The following is a 16,536-nucleotide window of genomic DNA, read 5'->3' on the forward strand; positions in this document are numbered from 1 at the left end:
AAGATGTGGAAGCTTTGGAGAGGGTGCAGAGAAGATTTACCAGGATGTTGCCTGGAATGGAGAGGAAGTCGTACGAGGATAGGTTGAGAGTTCTCGGCCTTTTCTCATTGGAACGGCGAAGGATGAGGGGTGACTTGATAGAGGTTTATAAGATGATCAGAGGAATAGATAGAGTAGACAGTCAGAAACTTTTTCCCCGGGTACAACAGAGTGTTACAAGGGGACATAAATTTAAGGTGAAGGGTGGAAGGTATAGGGGAGATGTCAGGGGTGGGTTCTTTACCCAGAGAGTGGTGGGGGCATGGAATGCGCTGCCCGTGGGTGTGGTAGAGTCGGAATCATTGGCGACCTTTAAGCGGCATTTGGATAGGTACATGGATGGGTACTTAATCTAGGTTAGAAGTTCGGCACAACATCGTGGGCCGAAGGGCCTGTTCTGTGCTGTATTGTTCTATGTTCTATGTTCTAACTCTGAATAAAGGTTGCATATACTGCTGAACGCAGAATTGAGACTTCTCTTTGATAGCTCTGCGAACAATTACCTTTCCATAGATGCTGCCAAAGCTGTGGAATATTTCCAACATTTTCTGTTTTTATTAGTGGTTTGACAACTGACCTCAGTACACATGCACTCATATTTGAAGACAGTATCAGTCAAGATCAGATGTGCCTGTTACACTCATTCCAGCACAGGTCATTACTGAGGATGGCACATTTATTGGAGGTGCTTCCTTCTGCTTTTTTGTTTAATGCACAACATCCTCTGCAATCAGTTTGAAGCAACCAGCTTGAAGAGATTTTATTGGATCATGCATTTGTTTAGATGTGTTATAGTATATTTGCATCTTCTGTATTCTGATTATGTAACATTTGTCCTTTCACAGGTTGACCAAATGGCTGCAGGACTGCTCGCCATTGGACTGGAGAAAGGAGACCGGCTAGGCATGTGGGGACCAAATATGTATGAGTGGGTATTGATGCAGTTTGCAACAGCACAAGCTGGTATCATTTTGGTAAGTAGTGAAAAAGTTCAACAATATTGGCATGGGCCAGGTAACCCTCATAAAGCCACTTGCTCAATGTATTCAGAAAGCAGTGCTTTTCCCAGCAGCACCCCCATTCCTGAAGTGATTTCTTCATCCTTAGAGCTGTCAGGCCAAAATGAGAAGGAATTAAAGTGGTTTGGCCTGTCTATTTGGCTACCTCTGACATCTGTCCGATATCTGTCAGCCCTCAGTTTAAAGCTATGTCCCATCATGATTGCGAGCCATCACAATCTGAGGAAGAAGGCTCTCACTGTACCTCCTATCTAATCTTCTGATCATCTTGTATGTCTCTATTAAATCACCTCTCAACCTTCTTCTCTCTAATGAAAAGAGCCTCAAATTCCTCAGTCTTTCCACATAAGACCTTTCCTCCATACCAAGCAACATCTTGGTAAATCTCCTCTAAATCCTTTCCATTCTTCCACATCCTTCATATAATGTGACAACCAGAACTGTACGCTATGCTCCAAGTGCGGCTACGCCAGAGTTTTATATAGTTGCAACATGACCTCATGGCTTTGAAACTCAATCCTTCTACCAGTAGAAGCTAACACACCGTATACCTTCTTAACAACCCTGTTGACCTGGATGGTAACTTTCAGTGATCTATATACATAGACACCAAGATCTCTCTGTTCATCCTCACTACCAAGAATCTTACCATTAGGCCAGTACTCTGTGTTCCAATTACTCCTTCCAAAGTGAATCACCTCACACTTTTCCACATTAAACTCCATTTGCCACCTTTCAGCCCAGCTCTGCAGCTTATCTATGTCCCTTTGTAACCTCCAATATCTTTCTGCACTGTCTACAACTCCACAAGTAGCACCACAACTGACAGAGCAGGCTGAGTCTTGAAGGATGTCTCTGCCAAATTGACTTAGCAGGAGATGGTGAAAGAACCAACAAGAGAAAAAAAAACTTGCCTGTTATTTTTAACAAGTTATCTGCTGCAGTTGCATCTGTCCATGACCATGTCGGTAGGAGTGTTCAGTCCTTGCCAAGTCAAAATCCCATCCCCACTGATGATATCCATCATTGTTGTGGAAATGGGGTGGCTTCAGCATTCATATGAGCAGCTTAAAACTAACCATCCATAAAGCATTGTGACCATCAGCAGTAGTAGAATTATATCTAACCACAGTCTAACCTAATAGCATGGCATATCCCTCAATCTACCATTGTCATCAGGCCAGGCGATCACCCCATTTCAGAGATGTGTAGGAGTTCATGGCAAGGTCAGCATTAGGCATATCTAAAAAGGATTCAGTTCCTTGGCAACATGCCACCAGAAATGCCACACCCGCCTACCAACCAATGAATGACTTCTTGCTGGAATTGAGTGGGAAACTCACTGAAAGCATAATGATAGGGCCAGGAGTCAAATCTCCATGGCCTTGTGCTATTGGTGAGGGTTGGCTCTATCCCTGACCCACATGATTTGAAATTGTAACATTTGTTTCTAATACATGTAACATAAGCTTATTGATTGTGAGCTTAGTAACAATATTCCATGATATTTGTTCTCACTGGGTAAATGTGAATAGTCTTTTTTTTTAAAGAACCAGCAGCTTTGAAATTTCCCATCTAATTCCTGAGTTGGATCAGGAAAATTGATTTTTTTTAAACTTCTTTGCACTAACCGATGAATAGCCAAGTTGTTTCTCAATAATATGCAGTAAATGGTGTCAAGCTGCTGAGTTTGCTTTGCACTGCACAAGATATTAAATTTTACTTTTTAACTCTGATCTCCTCTCCTTTGATCATAGGCTAATATTAATCCAGCATACCAGGCTCGTGAGGTGGAGTTTGTGCTGAGGAAGGTAAGCTGGGTTGGTGGTGTGCTCAGTACAGGAATCCCTCACTGAGAAATGAACTACAAGTGTCACTTTTATGATCTTTCAGTGGATGAAATCATCTCACAACCACCTCAGGGCTAGGAGGGCAGTGCTAAAGCAACAGTGCAACTTAGCCATACTAGTGGAATCATACCTTACAATGTCCCAGGCAGCACCATTACCATCCTGAATATTTTGTGTCCCATCAACAGGACAGACCCAGCAGAGGTAATGGCACAGTGGTATATGAAATAACTCCTGATACCAAGTGACCCTTTACTTACATGTGGAGAGCCCTTAACACTGATCCAGCTCACTCAGAGCCAGCTACCAGTGTGAACAGGATGTTTGACACTCCTTTTTTTCATATTAACCAGTACAAATTACAAACAAACAGTTAAATCTAACTGTATATACAAGAAACAGCAATTTCCAAGGGAATGGGGCAGGAAAGCCAGACCCCAAACCCCACTGTACAATCAGTTCACAGGGAAATGAGGATGAACCTCGAATCCCACCTTACATCAATCAAGAATGAAACAGTAAACGCAATCACATTCAGACAGTCTGATAAACCGAACAGTAAAACAGTGCATGTATCACCGACATCCCTGGCAACCCAGCCAACACCTGTCCCTCCCACCTTCCAGCCACTCAAAGATAGCCTGCCACTTCGAGCTCTCAGTCTGCCCCATGCCCCTTCTGGTCCTCAGTCCACCCTGACACACCTTCTAGCCACCTCTACGACAGCCTGTCCTGTTTCCCTACAGCCCCGCCCCCGCCCCCAGGACAACAGCGATCAGGACAGTCTACCCACCTTTGGGCTTCCCTAACCGCCCTCTCACGCCTTCTGGCCATCTCCAGGACAGCCGCCCTGATACCTGCCCAGGGTGACAGTGCTGAGGATGGCCTACCTTCCTTCCAGCTCTCAGTCTGCCCGTATGTACCATCTGGCTTTCACCCATCCCAATGCGCCATCCGACCTGTGGATTGCCCTGACACACCTTTGGGCCACTTCTAGGATAGCCCATCCCCCTCCCTGGGACAACTGTACATAGAGCAGCCCACAAACCTTCTGGATCTCGGCCTGCCCCTACATAACTTCTGGCTCTCGGCTACTCTAACACACTTTCCAACCACCTCAAGGACAGACTGTCCTGATAACCCCTTTTCGGGACAACAGCCCTCAGAACAGCCTACCTACCTTCCGGCTGCCAGGGTGACTGGCATCAGGGTGGGCTATCCACCTTCTGGCTTTCAGGGCAGTGTACCCACCTTCTTGTTCACAGGATGGCCTACCCACCCTTCAGCTCTCAGAGTGACAGCTTTTTGGGATGACCTGTGAGCCTCCTAGCTCACACTGAGGCCTGGAGTGACACACAAGACAGTGCAGATGATAAACCAACAAACAACAAGACAGAGTCAATTACCAACACACAGAGTCCTTTCTGGTACACAGAGTCCATTACCATAAACAATTATCTTTAAAATGCAAAGTCCATTTCCAGGAACAGAATCCATTCCAGTATGCAGAATACATTGTCAGAGATAGAGTCCACAACCAAAGGCAGAGTCCACTCCTGAAGACAGCAAATACACACCCCACCACACACACACACACACAGGTGTTCAGTCTCCATAGAGGCCTGGTTTATCCACAGAGAACCAAGCCCACTCACAGGAACACAGTACATAGTAAAGGTGCAATTAACTCACAGGGGTTTGGTCCACTCCTGAAGGTAGAGTCCACTTCCAAAAGCAAAGTCCACTCCAGAACTGCAGGACTCAGCAAATGTTCACCTCCCAGCGCACATACAGGTGTTCAGCCTTTACAGAGGTCTAGTCCACTGTCAAAGGGCCAGGTCTACCCACAGGATCAGCTCATCTGGAAAGATGTATTTTCTCACAAGGACTCAGTCCAAACACCAAAAAAGTGAAAAAAAATGGAAAAAAAAAAGAAAACCAGAATGCAAGGGCTCAGCCCTGCCACAAAATCAACAAAGTCCTTTTCACAAAGTAAAAGAAAAAAGAATAACACATAGGCTGTAACCAGCCAGTGAACTAACAATCTCCTAATGAGAACTGAATTATACCGGTAACACATTGACTGTGTAGATCAGGCAGTTTAGGAATCAGTCCTAAATAAAAAGGAATACCAGTTAACAAACTGGCTATATGATTCAGCCAGTTTAGAAATCAGGTTCCCCAAAAATAAACAGAAACCAACAGCAGCAATACACACTGACTGTGGCCCAGAGTCAGCTCAGAGTCAGTCCCCTCCCTGACACAAATGGAAGATCCAGCTGCCTCAGAGCCAGTTCTCAGAGTGAACAGGAAGTCTGACATTCTGTTCTTTATTTTATTAAACAGTACAAAATACAGTTGTCAATAAACAGAAAACAGCAGTTCACAAAAAAAAACTTTATACAGCGGAAGGGACAGAAAAGCCAAACCCCATACCCCACCGTTCAACAAGTTTTTAGGGAAATGAAGTCAAACCTCAAATCCCACTTTCAGTCAAAGGTAACAGTAACAAACACAGACAAGGCAGTGCAATCAGATGAGAAACAGGGCATAGAACACAGACCCAAAATAGCTATAAACAAGACACCTGACACCCATCCACACCACATAGATCAGACCACCCTTGGCTAGCCTTCTTGTAGGACAGTTGTCTGCCTTCTGGTCTCCGGCCGTCCTATGTACTAAGTGACCCTCTCCAGACCCACTTTCCTCCAGACTGGTCATTGACCGTCCAGCTCCCAGTCGCCCTGTGTACTGACCGGATTACCCCGGGCTGCTTTCCTACGAGCTGGCTGTTGGCCTTCCGGTCTCCGGCTGCATTGCATACTGACTGACCCTCTCCAGCCCGCTTTCCTCCAACATGGTCATTGGCCATCGGCTCCCAGTCATCCCGTGTACTAACCAATCACCCCCACCCTCCTTTCCTACAGTCAGGCTGTTGGCCTTCCAGCACCCAGCTGCCCCGCATACTGACTGACCCTTTCTCCTGGCCAGCTTTCCTATGGATCGGCCATTGACTGTCCGTCTCCCAGCCTACCTGCACACTGACTGATCCTCTCACGGTCGGGCTTCCTATGGGCTGCCATCAGCCGCCTCGCTCAGCTTCCCCGTGAACTGACCAGCTTGCCCTATGCTGGCTTTCCTGCGAGGACGTCAGCAGTTGCCTGGCCCCACCTGCTCTCGGTCCACCTTGATACACCTTCTGGCCACCTTTAGGACAGCCTGTCCTGTTTCCCCACCCTCCCCACCCCGAGGACGACAGCAATCAGGACAGCCTACCCACCTTGCGCTTCCCTAACTGCCCTCGCACGCCTTCTGGCTATCTTTAGGACAGTCTGCCCCGGTACCTGTCTGGGGTGATAGTGCTGAGGACAGTCTACCTGCCTTCTAGCTCTCGGTTTGCCCCTACGTACCATCTGACACTACTGTTCTTTTTTTTCCAGCCATCTTGGAGTCAGTTTCTGAAGTGTGGAGACTCTAAATGTCCTGTTTATTTATTTTTATTTCTATTTTTATTTTATCAAACAGTGCAGTTTACAAACAAACAATAAACAAGAACAGCTGTAAACAGAGAAACAGCAATTTACAGGGAAGTGAGGTGGCAAAGCTAGGCCCCAAACCCCACCGTTCAATCAGTTTTCAGGGAAAATGAGGACAAACCTCAAATCCCACTTTCAGTCATGAAAAGTAACAGTAACAAATACATACAAGACAGTCCAACTGGAAATAAAACAGTGCATAGAATGTAGAGCCCCCTATCCCCTCCTCCCCACACCCAACCAGCAACCCAGCAAGCCACTCCTCCCTCCCACCTTCTAGCCGTTCTAAGGCAACCTGTCCCATTCCTCTTCCAGCTCTTGGCCTGCCCCATGCCCCTTCTGGCTCTCAGTCCGCCCTGACACAACTTCCAACCACCTCTAGGACAGCCCGTCCTATTTCCCCAACCCCCCCGAGCACAACAGCAATCAGGACAGGCTACCTACTTTCCGGCTTCCCTAACCACCCTCTCAAGCCTTCCGGCCACCTCTAGGACAGCCTACCCCGGTACCTGCCCGGGGTGACAGCCCACCCCCGTACCTGCCCGGGGTGACAGCACTGAGGACCATATACCTGCCTTCTAGCTCTCGGTCTGCCCCTACGTACCATCTGACACTCCTGAACTTTTTTTTAATTGTATTAAACAAATTACAAAACAGTTTACAAAAAAAACAGTTAACATTTACAGCTGTGTACAACAGCGATTTGACAAGGGAGAGGAGCAGCAAAGCCAGGCCACAAACCCTACCGTTCAACCAGTTTACAGAGAGATGAGGACAAACCTCAAATCCCAATTTCATATATAAAAGACATTTGTACGTAAAAGGACAATCCAGTTACATAACAAAAAAAAGTACATACAATACAGACCCAGCAAACCCCCGTCCCTCCCACCTTCTGACCACTCTAAGGCAGCCCGCCCCTACCCACCTTCCGGCTCTCGGTCCACCCCATGCCCCTTCTGGCTCTCAGTCCGCCCTGACACAACTTCCAACCACCTCTAGGACAGCCCGCCCTATTTCCCCAACCCCCCCGAGCACAACAGCAATCAGGACAGGCTACCTACTTTCCGGCTTCCCTAACCACCCTCTCACGCCTTCCGGCCACCTCTAGGACAGCCTACCCCGGTACCTGCCCGGGGTGACAGCCCACCCCCGTACTTGCCCGGGGTGACAGCACTGAGGAACATATACCTGTCTTCTAGCTCTCGGTCTGCCCCTACGTACCATCTGACACTCCTGAACTTATCTGTTAGCCCAGGCTCCCTGATTGGACCAAATTTACAGTCCTGATCAGGGAACTTATTCGATGAGGTCCACCTGGCTGACCTCATTACAATCACCAAATCCCTCCCCACTCTGAGTCTGAGGATATAGATCAGTTTTTTTTTGTAGCTCCTCCTGGGGCATTTTAGCACTGAGTCAGGTTCCTCCAACTCTGCCTCTGATACAGACAACATGTTATGCACAGTAGCTTGTCTCTTGCATCTTGGAGACACTCGGAAGAAATTTATTCTCTTCTTCAGGCAGCAAAGGTGTTGAGGCAGTGACATCTGCTGTGTCCATCTCAGATTCTGAGATATCTTCAGCGCTTGATGGAGAGGGAGAACATGTTCTGGAACAGTCAGAAAGGCTGTCAAGGAGCCGGGCAAAATTTGCTCCCACCCAGTTTGCAAGTTTGTGGCTTTCATTTGGTCTATGTGCTTGTTCAGGACCATCACACCTACTGGACTTGACCTTGCATCAACCATGTCATTTACCCATGCAGGGCCAATCCCGTGGTCCCTACACCAAACCTCATCCCCAGAAATAAAGTTTCTTTCTCACTTTGCAGAGTCTTGTGTCCAGCATTGGTGTTTCTGATACTGTTTCAACGTTGCCTCCACAGCACCCCCTCACCCAGTCCAGGAAGATCAGATTTAACCTGATGTGGAATCTTCTCCTCATTAGCAACTGTGCTGGAGCTATCCCTGTGGTTGCATGAGGTGTGGTCCTATAATCAAACAAGAAACAGGACAGTTAGGTATCTAGTGAAGCTGTAGGCTGTCTCTTTAAGCCTGCCTTCAAAGTTTGGACTGCTCTTTCTGCCAGACCATTGGATGATGGATAGTATGGAGCTGTCCTTATGATAAATACCATTTGACTTTAGGAAATTCTGAAATTCCCTGTTGGTAAATGTTGGCCCATTTTCTGTGACCACCATTTCTGGGAGTTCATGTATTGCATGAATCATGTTAATGTATGCCATTTTTCTGTCATCATCCCCATGTTTGACGAATGAACTCTATGTACGTCCAGCCACATTGGGTGGACACATACAGAGACTAAGAACATTGATCCCATGACAGGACCTGCATAGTTGACATGTAAGTGAGTCCAGGTTTTACCCAGCCATTATTCCCACGAATGTGAGGGATCGTCTGGCAGTAAATTTTGACTTGGTTGGCACTTTGGGCTCTTCCCCATCAATGCAGCTATGTCTGCATCCAATCCTGGCCACCAGACATAATTTCACACCAACGTCTTCATTTTGGAAACCCCTGGATGACCCTGTTGGTGTACAGCCAATATCTGGTGGTGACCTTTATCTGGGGCAATCAGTGTAGCTCCCCATAATGATATGCCAACTTCCAGTGTGATCTGGTATTGCCAGCTCCAAAAAGGTTTCAGTTCTGATTGTGTTGGCCTTTTGGTTCCCCCTATCATCTGCAACTGTTTCACTTTTGCCAGGAATGGATCTTTCTGTGTGTAAAGTCAGATATTGTCAGTTTTGATTTTAAGTGTGTCTGAAATTTTAAAAGCCTCACAGGCCCTTCAGGTAGCAGTACTGCTGGTGGTATAAATGCTATTGGGGCAGGTCAATACACCTGCGTTTGCCACTTGGCCTCCTGGATGATGTTCCAACTCATAATTATACACATTTAGTGTTCGAGCTCACTGCTGAGTTCAGCGTGAAGCTACAGGTGACACTGCCTTGTCTTCTTTAAGCACACCTTGCAGAAGTTTGTGATCCATAATGATTCCAAACTTACGTCCGTAAAAGTATTATTGAAACTTCATGACTCCAAACATGACTGCCAATCCTTCTTTCTTTATCTGGGCATATTACACTCTGCATTAGCCAAAGTCCTGGATGGCATACACTATTGGGCATTCCTTTCCATTGAGCCATATGAGTTAAAACTACCCTGATGCCGTACGAGGAGTCATTGCATGTCAATATCAGATCTCGCATGGGATCACAGTGTGCCAACACCTTTGAGGATGATAGCTGTTTCTTCACTTTCCTGAAAGCTATGACTAGGCAAAGCATCCATTGTCAAGGCTGACCATTTCTTAAGAGTTGATATGAAGGTGCCAGGATGGAGCCAGCTTATGTATGAACTTTCCATAATAATTCACCAGCCTAAGGAAAGACCTAAGCTCCCGTACAGATGTGGGAGCTGGGGCACCTTTGACCACCCTCACTTTATCTTCCAATGGGTCTTGTCGAATATGTAGCCCAACCCTCTGAAGGCATGTGCCTACCTGGAAGAAACATTTATAAACCATGTCAAAATTCTCTAAGTGCTCCTTATTGGTCTTCCCTTTTTCTAGCATGTCACCTAGATAATTGGTGATATGGGGTAGACGTTGTAAAATGTTCTCCATCATCTGCGGAAAAATTGCATAAGCTGATTAAACCCCAAATGGCAGCCTCGTGTATTGATACAAACCCTTATGAGAATTAATTATAGCATACTCTGGGAATCGTCATCTAACTGCAATTGTAAGTACGCATGGTTCATGTCAGGCTTCATGAAGGACAGCCCTCCTGTAGCTTTACATATAAGTCCTCTATGTAAGGGATTGTGTATTTTTCCAGCTGCAAATAGTGGCTTACCATTTGTTGAAAATCTCTACAAAGATGAACCTACCAGTCAGTCTTCATGATTGGTACGGCCTGTCCTGTCCATTTCACAAACTGGACTGGTTTTTCTGATTCCTTCAATTTCTCGCTTTCTGATTTCTGCCTGTATTTTTGCCCGTAAGGCAAATGGCTCTGGGCTTCTTGCAAAATGGCCTTGGCTGCTTTGATAGTCACTAGACTTTCCTGAAAAACATCCAGGTATTTAAGTAGGACTTCACTCAGGCAGCCACTTTCTAATCAAAAAATGTTGAGCCAATCTTGGTGAATCTTTCTCACCAATTTTGCCCATCAAGCTTGGGCCTGAGCCTTTTACTGCAATCAGTGGGAACGGAACCAGTTGCTCCTCATAAGAGACTGGAATCAAAATTGTATCATGATAGTAATCAGTTTCCACTGGTTGGAGACATATCCAGCAAAAAGAAGCTTGTTCTGATTGTTGGAGACAATCATCTCAGTCTCAGGATATTATTATAGGAGTCTTCAGGGTAGTTTCTTTCGTCCAAACATCTGTGGCCTCATCAGTGATCTTCATTCCAATATAATGTAGATTTGGTGATGTTCACTGATGATTACATAGTACCATTTTTAGTTCCTCAAATACTGATTTAGTGCATATCTGTATACGGCAGACAACATCCAGACTTGGACTGATAAGTGGCAAATAATATTTGCACCACAGAAATGCTAGGCAATAATCATGTCTAGCAAGAGAGAATTTAACAAAAAAACCAAAGAACTGTGGATGCTGGAAATCAGAAACAAACACAGAAAATGCTGGAAAAACGCAGCAGGTCTGGCAGCATCTGTGGAGAGAAGCTTCCTTTGACATTCAAGGCATAATCCCCACTATCATCATTTCTCATTGTCTTCTCATTCACTATGAGAAACCTGAATGGACCACCATATAAATGGTTAGAATAGCACAGAGATTGGGAATTCTGATGGAAGGAATTCACCTCTTGATTCCATAAAAGCCTCAGCAAGAGAAATATCTTATCTGAAAGGACCTAGTAACAAGGCGCATGAGCTATGTACCAGGTAGAAACCTCTTATTCAACAGGATACCATCTGGATGTTGCTTATCCACCACTTACTTTTCTGTTACAAAGTATTTACGGCACAGAGAAATAGCTTTTCCATTTGTGGGACAGCATGGTGGCACAGTGTTTAGCACACCAATCTCACAATGCCAGGAACCTGGGTTCAATTTCACCTTCGGGCAACTGTCTGTGTGGAGTTTGCACATTCTCCCTGTGTCTGCATTGGTTTCCTTTGGGTGCACTGGTTTCCTTCCACAGTTCAAAGATGTGCAGGTTAGGTGGATTGACCGTGCTAAATTGCCCATGGTGTCCAGGGATGTGCAGGCTAAATGAATTAGCCATGGGAAATGGAGGGTTAAAGGGATAGGACGAGGGAGTGGGTCTGGGTGGATGCTCTTCGGAGAATCGGTGTGGACTGGATGAGCTGAATGACCTGCTTCCACATTGTAGTGATTCAATGAATTCGGACTCATCTCTCCAAATACAAGTGCACACTTTTCCCCTTTGCATATTCTCGTGACATGCCCATTCAGATCAACCGGAGCAATCCAAGGGGGACTTGTTCTGGTCGTTGTGGCCCAGATGGGGAAGTGGAGATAATGGCTGTGGTGGAGGTGGTGACTGTGGAGAATGGTGTGGTGGTGCCAATGACTATGGTGAAGGCTGTTGTGGTGACAAAGACTGCGTGGAGTTGTAATGTGGGTGAAGAATGTGAATTTAATGAGCATTGTGGTAGTGGCAGTGAATGTAGTCTCTGTTTCATGTCTCCGTTTCTTTCTACAGGTTGGCTGTAAGGCTCTGGTCTGTCCCACAAAGTTTAAGACCCAAATTTACTATGACATCATTAAGCAATGTTGTCCAGAATTGGAAAAAGCCACTCCTGGGGACCTGAGGAGCAAAAGGTACATACTGCTGTCAGTACAGACACATCAACTTGGCTCAGAGTAAGAAGCAGAGAGGAATTAATGTTATTAGCAAATGTCTGGCACAACTCCTTGGGAGGAGCAAACAGAGAAAGGGACAAGTGTTCTGGAAGACAGAGGGTACAGTTGGTAGATGGTAGGTGTGGTGGATAAGTAAACAGATGGAGAGAATAAAGGAGCTTGGGGTTTAGAGATATGGGGCAGAAGAGGGGTGGATGTGATGGAAGGGATATGGAAATCAGGCAGGAAAGGGGGGGGTGTTTTGACATTTGAAAGGGAGATTGGGCAGGAAAGATGGTCAGCAAGGACTGAACTAACAGATTCTGTACTGTTCCAAGGATGGATTTCTGGACTGTCTGACTTTTGAGAACAGGAGGAACTTATGACACAGGAGGCTTTTGTTTTCTGTGTTCCAACTGCTCTTGGCCTCACAAGAATGGACGTGAACAAATCCTGAACTGTCTTACCTCTTCTGACCCCCTACTTCACTTCCCCGTCTTCACTGCAGCTTCCCCATTCAGACAGATGATCTCATCAGAATCTACTCTGTATATTTAGAGAAGAGTCCTGTGGCTTCCAGACATATGGGAACTTTGGTTCCCCATCTATCATGTCATAAAGTCATTTATAGCACAGAAGAAGGTGATTCAGCCAGTCGAGCCCATGCCAGCTCCTCAGAGAACAATGTAGTCGTTCGCACAGCCTCCCCTCAGTCCTTATTGTCCTGTAAGTATATTTCCTTGAAGTGCTGGCATACATCATTTGTGTTTCAGCATATTCTCTTATCGCCCTTGTCATGTGAGGAGTGCTGGTTTCTGTTTCCTTTACCTTTTGCCCTTGTTGGAATGTACGTGAAGTTTCTCCTCTTTAAAGATGACTCATTATTCTGATACAGTAGACCCTGTTAGTCTGTGGTTCTGTTTTAATGTGGGTAAATACATTCCCATCACATTGAAATTATCCCTCCTCCAATTCAGAACATTTATATTTGATTGCATAATATGAATCTCCATTATTAATTTAAATCTTAAGATACAGTGGCCACTCTTACCCAAATTCTCTCACATAGACACTTAGCACTTCTCATTTACCAGTATCAGATCCAGTTACATCTTTTTCCTTTTTCGGCCAAGAATATACTAATCAAGGAGGTTCTTCCGAATACAGTTTAGAAATTCATCCCTCTTTTTACTGTTTAATCTAACATTATTCTAATCAATATTTGAATAATTTAAATATTCTGTCTGTTGTGATGCAAAACAGCTTGTGCTTGAGCTAATTTGTTGCCACCATCCCCTTCCCTTGACTAGATGTAAGGGCCTATATGGTTTACACTAGCAGCAGAAAGTCACTAGTAAGTCTTAACAAGAAGAGGTTCATGTCAAAATGAGAAGTAATTTATTACATGATGGCATTAGTAAGATAGATATTGTTACTGCAGCAATGAGGAAACCTAGGATATGGTTTTCACTATACAAGATCCTAAGCTGTTCTGCCTTTCCACACCCAAGTTTGGATTTTTATTTCAGATTTTCAATATCTGCAGTATTTTGAATTTTATTTGGTAGTCCTGCCTTTCTGAGACTTCCACACATGCAATGGTTAATTTTATTAGGATGGTATTTTGTTGCTGAATGTACAGTAATCGTCACTGCAGTTGATTGTGCCTGATCTCCCTCACTCTTAGTGAGGGTTAAGGACAGGAAAACAGCAGGGTTGAGGTGCACTAGGTTTGGTGTGAAGGAGGATCAATAAAGGGGCAAGCCTTGGAGCGGCAGAAGCCGCGAATTGGAGTGTCAACAGCAGGTGTGTGGGTAAAAGTTTGGGAGAGGCTGTACATTGGAAGATTGTGAGAGGAAAGGTCTATAGTGACCAGGTGACCAGAAAGCAAGATTTTTGGGGCAGGAGGTTCAGTGAGTACAGTTGGCAATGAACAGGAGGTGAGTGGCATGTTAGCATTTCTTTTACATATGTTTTAAAATTTATTTTGTTTACAAAGGCTTTAAATTTGCCAAGATAGGAATTTAGAAATATAAAAAGTATTTTTACTTACAATGATCAATGTCTTTTCTTATCTGAAAAGGAAGCTTCTACAGAATCTAACCATAAGTTTTACACTTGTTTTAATGGGAAATGTGATTCACTTAAAGTCACTTAATTTAAAATGACAACCATAACTTTAAGTGAGGACTTACTATGTTCTGATTTATACTTCAGACACCCAGTGTCCTAAGGAAGGGCTTATGCCCAAAACGATGATTCTCCTGTTCCTTGGATGCTGCCTGACCTGCTGCACTTTTCCAGCAACACATTTTCAGTTCAGACACCCAGTGTCAGACTCAAACACTCCCAGGGCAGTTATAGTGTGGGATAGAAACAGAGTAAAACTCTCTCTACATTGGTCCATCAGATACTCCTGGGACAGTTTTAAATTAAAGGTCCCTCTACACCATGCCACGGCACGGTGGCACAGTGGTTAGCACTGCTGCCTCACAGCGCCTGATACCCAGGTTCAATTCCCGCCTCAGGCGACTGACTGTGTGGAGTTTGCACGTTCTCCCTGTGTCTGTGCGGGTTTCCTCCGGGTGCTCCGGTTTCCTCCCACACTCCAAAGATGTGCAGGTCAGGTGAATTGGCCATGCTAAATTGCCCGTAGTGTTAGGTAAGGAATAAATGTAGGGGTATGGGTGGGTTACGCTTCGGCGGGTCGGTGTGGACTTGTTGGGCCGAAGGGCCTGTTTACATGCTGTAATGTAATGTAATCTAATCTAATCATCAAACATTTCCAGGATAGGGCACAGATTAGGTAGAGTAAAGCTCCATATAAGTTCTGCATCAAACTCAGAATAATTCCTCACCATACCAACTAATGTGGTGTGGAATTTGGGACAAGTCAATGCTGTTAGTCCATGTTCACTGAGATTAGATAATCTGTATGAACTCTGGTGATAGATTACAGTTAGCAGAGATTTTCATCATCTTTATATAAGGAATTTGAAAGGGCAGTGTCTAACTGCACAATCTCAGAATCTGCACTTTAGATACTGCTATGAAAACTCGTAATCAATGTCAGAGATCTCAGACACTGTGCAAATGAGGCACCACTGATTTGTTCCTGAATTCCGTTTGTTTAGACTTCCAGATCTGAGGACAATCATCATGATTGGTAGTAAGCCTCCTGGAACGTACAGCTTTGATGAGGTCTTTAATGCAGCTTCAAGCAGCCATCAAGAGCTACTACTGAGACTCCAAAAGAAAATCAGTTTTGATGACCCAATAAACATCCAATTCACCTCGGTAAACCAACTGTACTTTCATCCCTTAAATCAACTTTAGAAAGTTATCACAGTGTTCTGAAATTGTTTGTAGTCAGAATGATGTGAGGTTAAGAACAGGAGACAAATGCAGTGTAAATGGTAATGTTTTGAATGAAGTAAAGAAACAAAGGGAACTTGGTGGTATGTGTTTTTACCTGGTATTGATGAGGCCATGAAAAAGCAATTCACATCTTTGAAGCATAGAATATAAAAACAAGAAAGTAATTTTAACTTGTGGTAAATCTAAGTTAGGTTGTAATTTGTTAAAACTTATTTTCCTGATATGTGCATTTCCATAATATGGGCATACGGACAATACAAATGATTAAGTCAGTCTTTTCTGGAGTTGGTTAGTTCAGTTGGCTGGACAGCTGTTACAATGCTGAGTATTGCCCACGGTGTGTGTTCAATTCCTGTACTAGCCGAGGTTATCATGAAGGATTCTCCTGCACAACCTCTCTCCTCATTTGAGCTGTAGTGACCCTCAGGTTAAGCCTCTGACAAGAGAGTTGCTGGTCTAGTAGGACTTACGGCTCCTTTTATCTTTACCTGACAAGGTGATGCACTGTATTCTGTAACTCATCAAATTTGATGTTTGTACTAATTTTGAATGGATTGCTTGACCACTTCAGAGGTCAGTGAATGGTCAACAACTTGAGTTACAGTTATGGAGAAAAGGTTTCCTTCCCTAATTGGAATTTTTTTTTTACAAACATATAATTATTTTGTGGACACTTTTACTGACTAAATTAAAACTGAAAGAAATTAAGTTGGAATTCCCAAGTGGCAATGCTAGGATTTAACCTCTTCTTTGCAGAGTTCTAGGCCTCTCGATTTCTGGCCCAGTAACATAAATACTACACTACATATTTCCTGTACTTTCTCAGCCCCCAAGCCTTCTT

The 16,536-nt window shown here is 44.6% G+C and overlaps 1 protein-coding gene across 3 annotated transcripts in view; it reads left to right on the forward strand.

The window, feature by feature from the left end:
• acsf2 (acyl-CoA synthetase family member 2) overlaps positions 1–16,536 on the forward strand; it is a 196,811-nt gene that overhangs the window by 58,655 nt on the left and 121,620 nt on the right. For all 3 annotated transcript variants that reach the window (XM_043714578.2, XM_043714576.2, XM_043714579.2), the window contains exons 4-7: positions 885–1,013; positions 2,816–2,869; positions 12,178–12,296; positions 15,452–15,614. In XM_043714578.2, coding sequence (XP_043570513.2) covers positions 885–1,013; positions 2,816–2,869; positions 12,178–12,296; positions 15,452–15,614 — 465 coding nt within the window. The remainder of the gene's footprint in view (positions 1–884; positions 1,014–2,815; positions 2,870–12,177; positions 12,297–15,451; positions 15,615–16,536) is intronic.

Source organism: Chiloscyllium plagiosum, unplaced genomic scaffold, assembly GCF_037043375.1.
Source record: "Chiloscyllium plagiosum isolate Xiang-an unplaced genomic scaffold, Cpla_swu_hap1 HiC_scaffold_25, whole genome shotgun sequence".
Classification (NCBI taxonomy): domain Eukaryota; kingdom Metazoa; phylum Chordata; class Chondrichthyes; order Orectolobiformes; family Hemiscylliidae; genus Chiloscyllium; species Chiloscyllium plagiosum.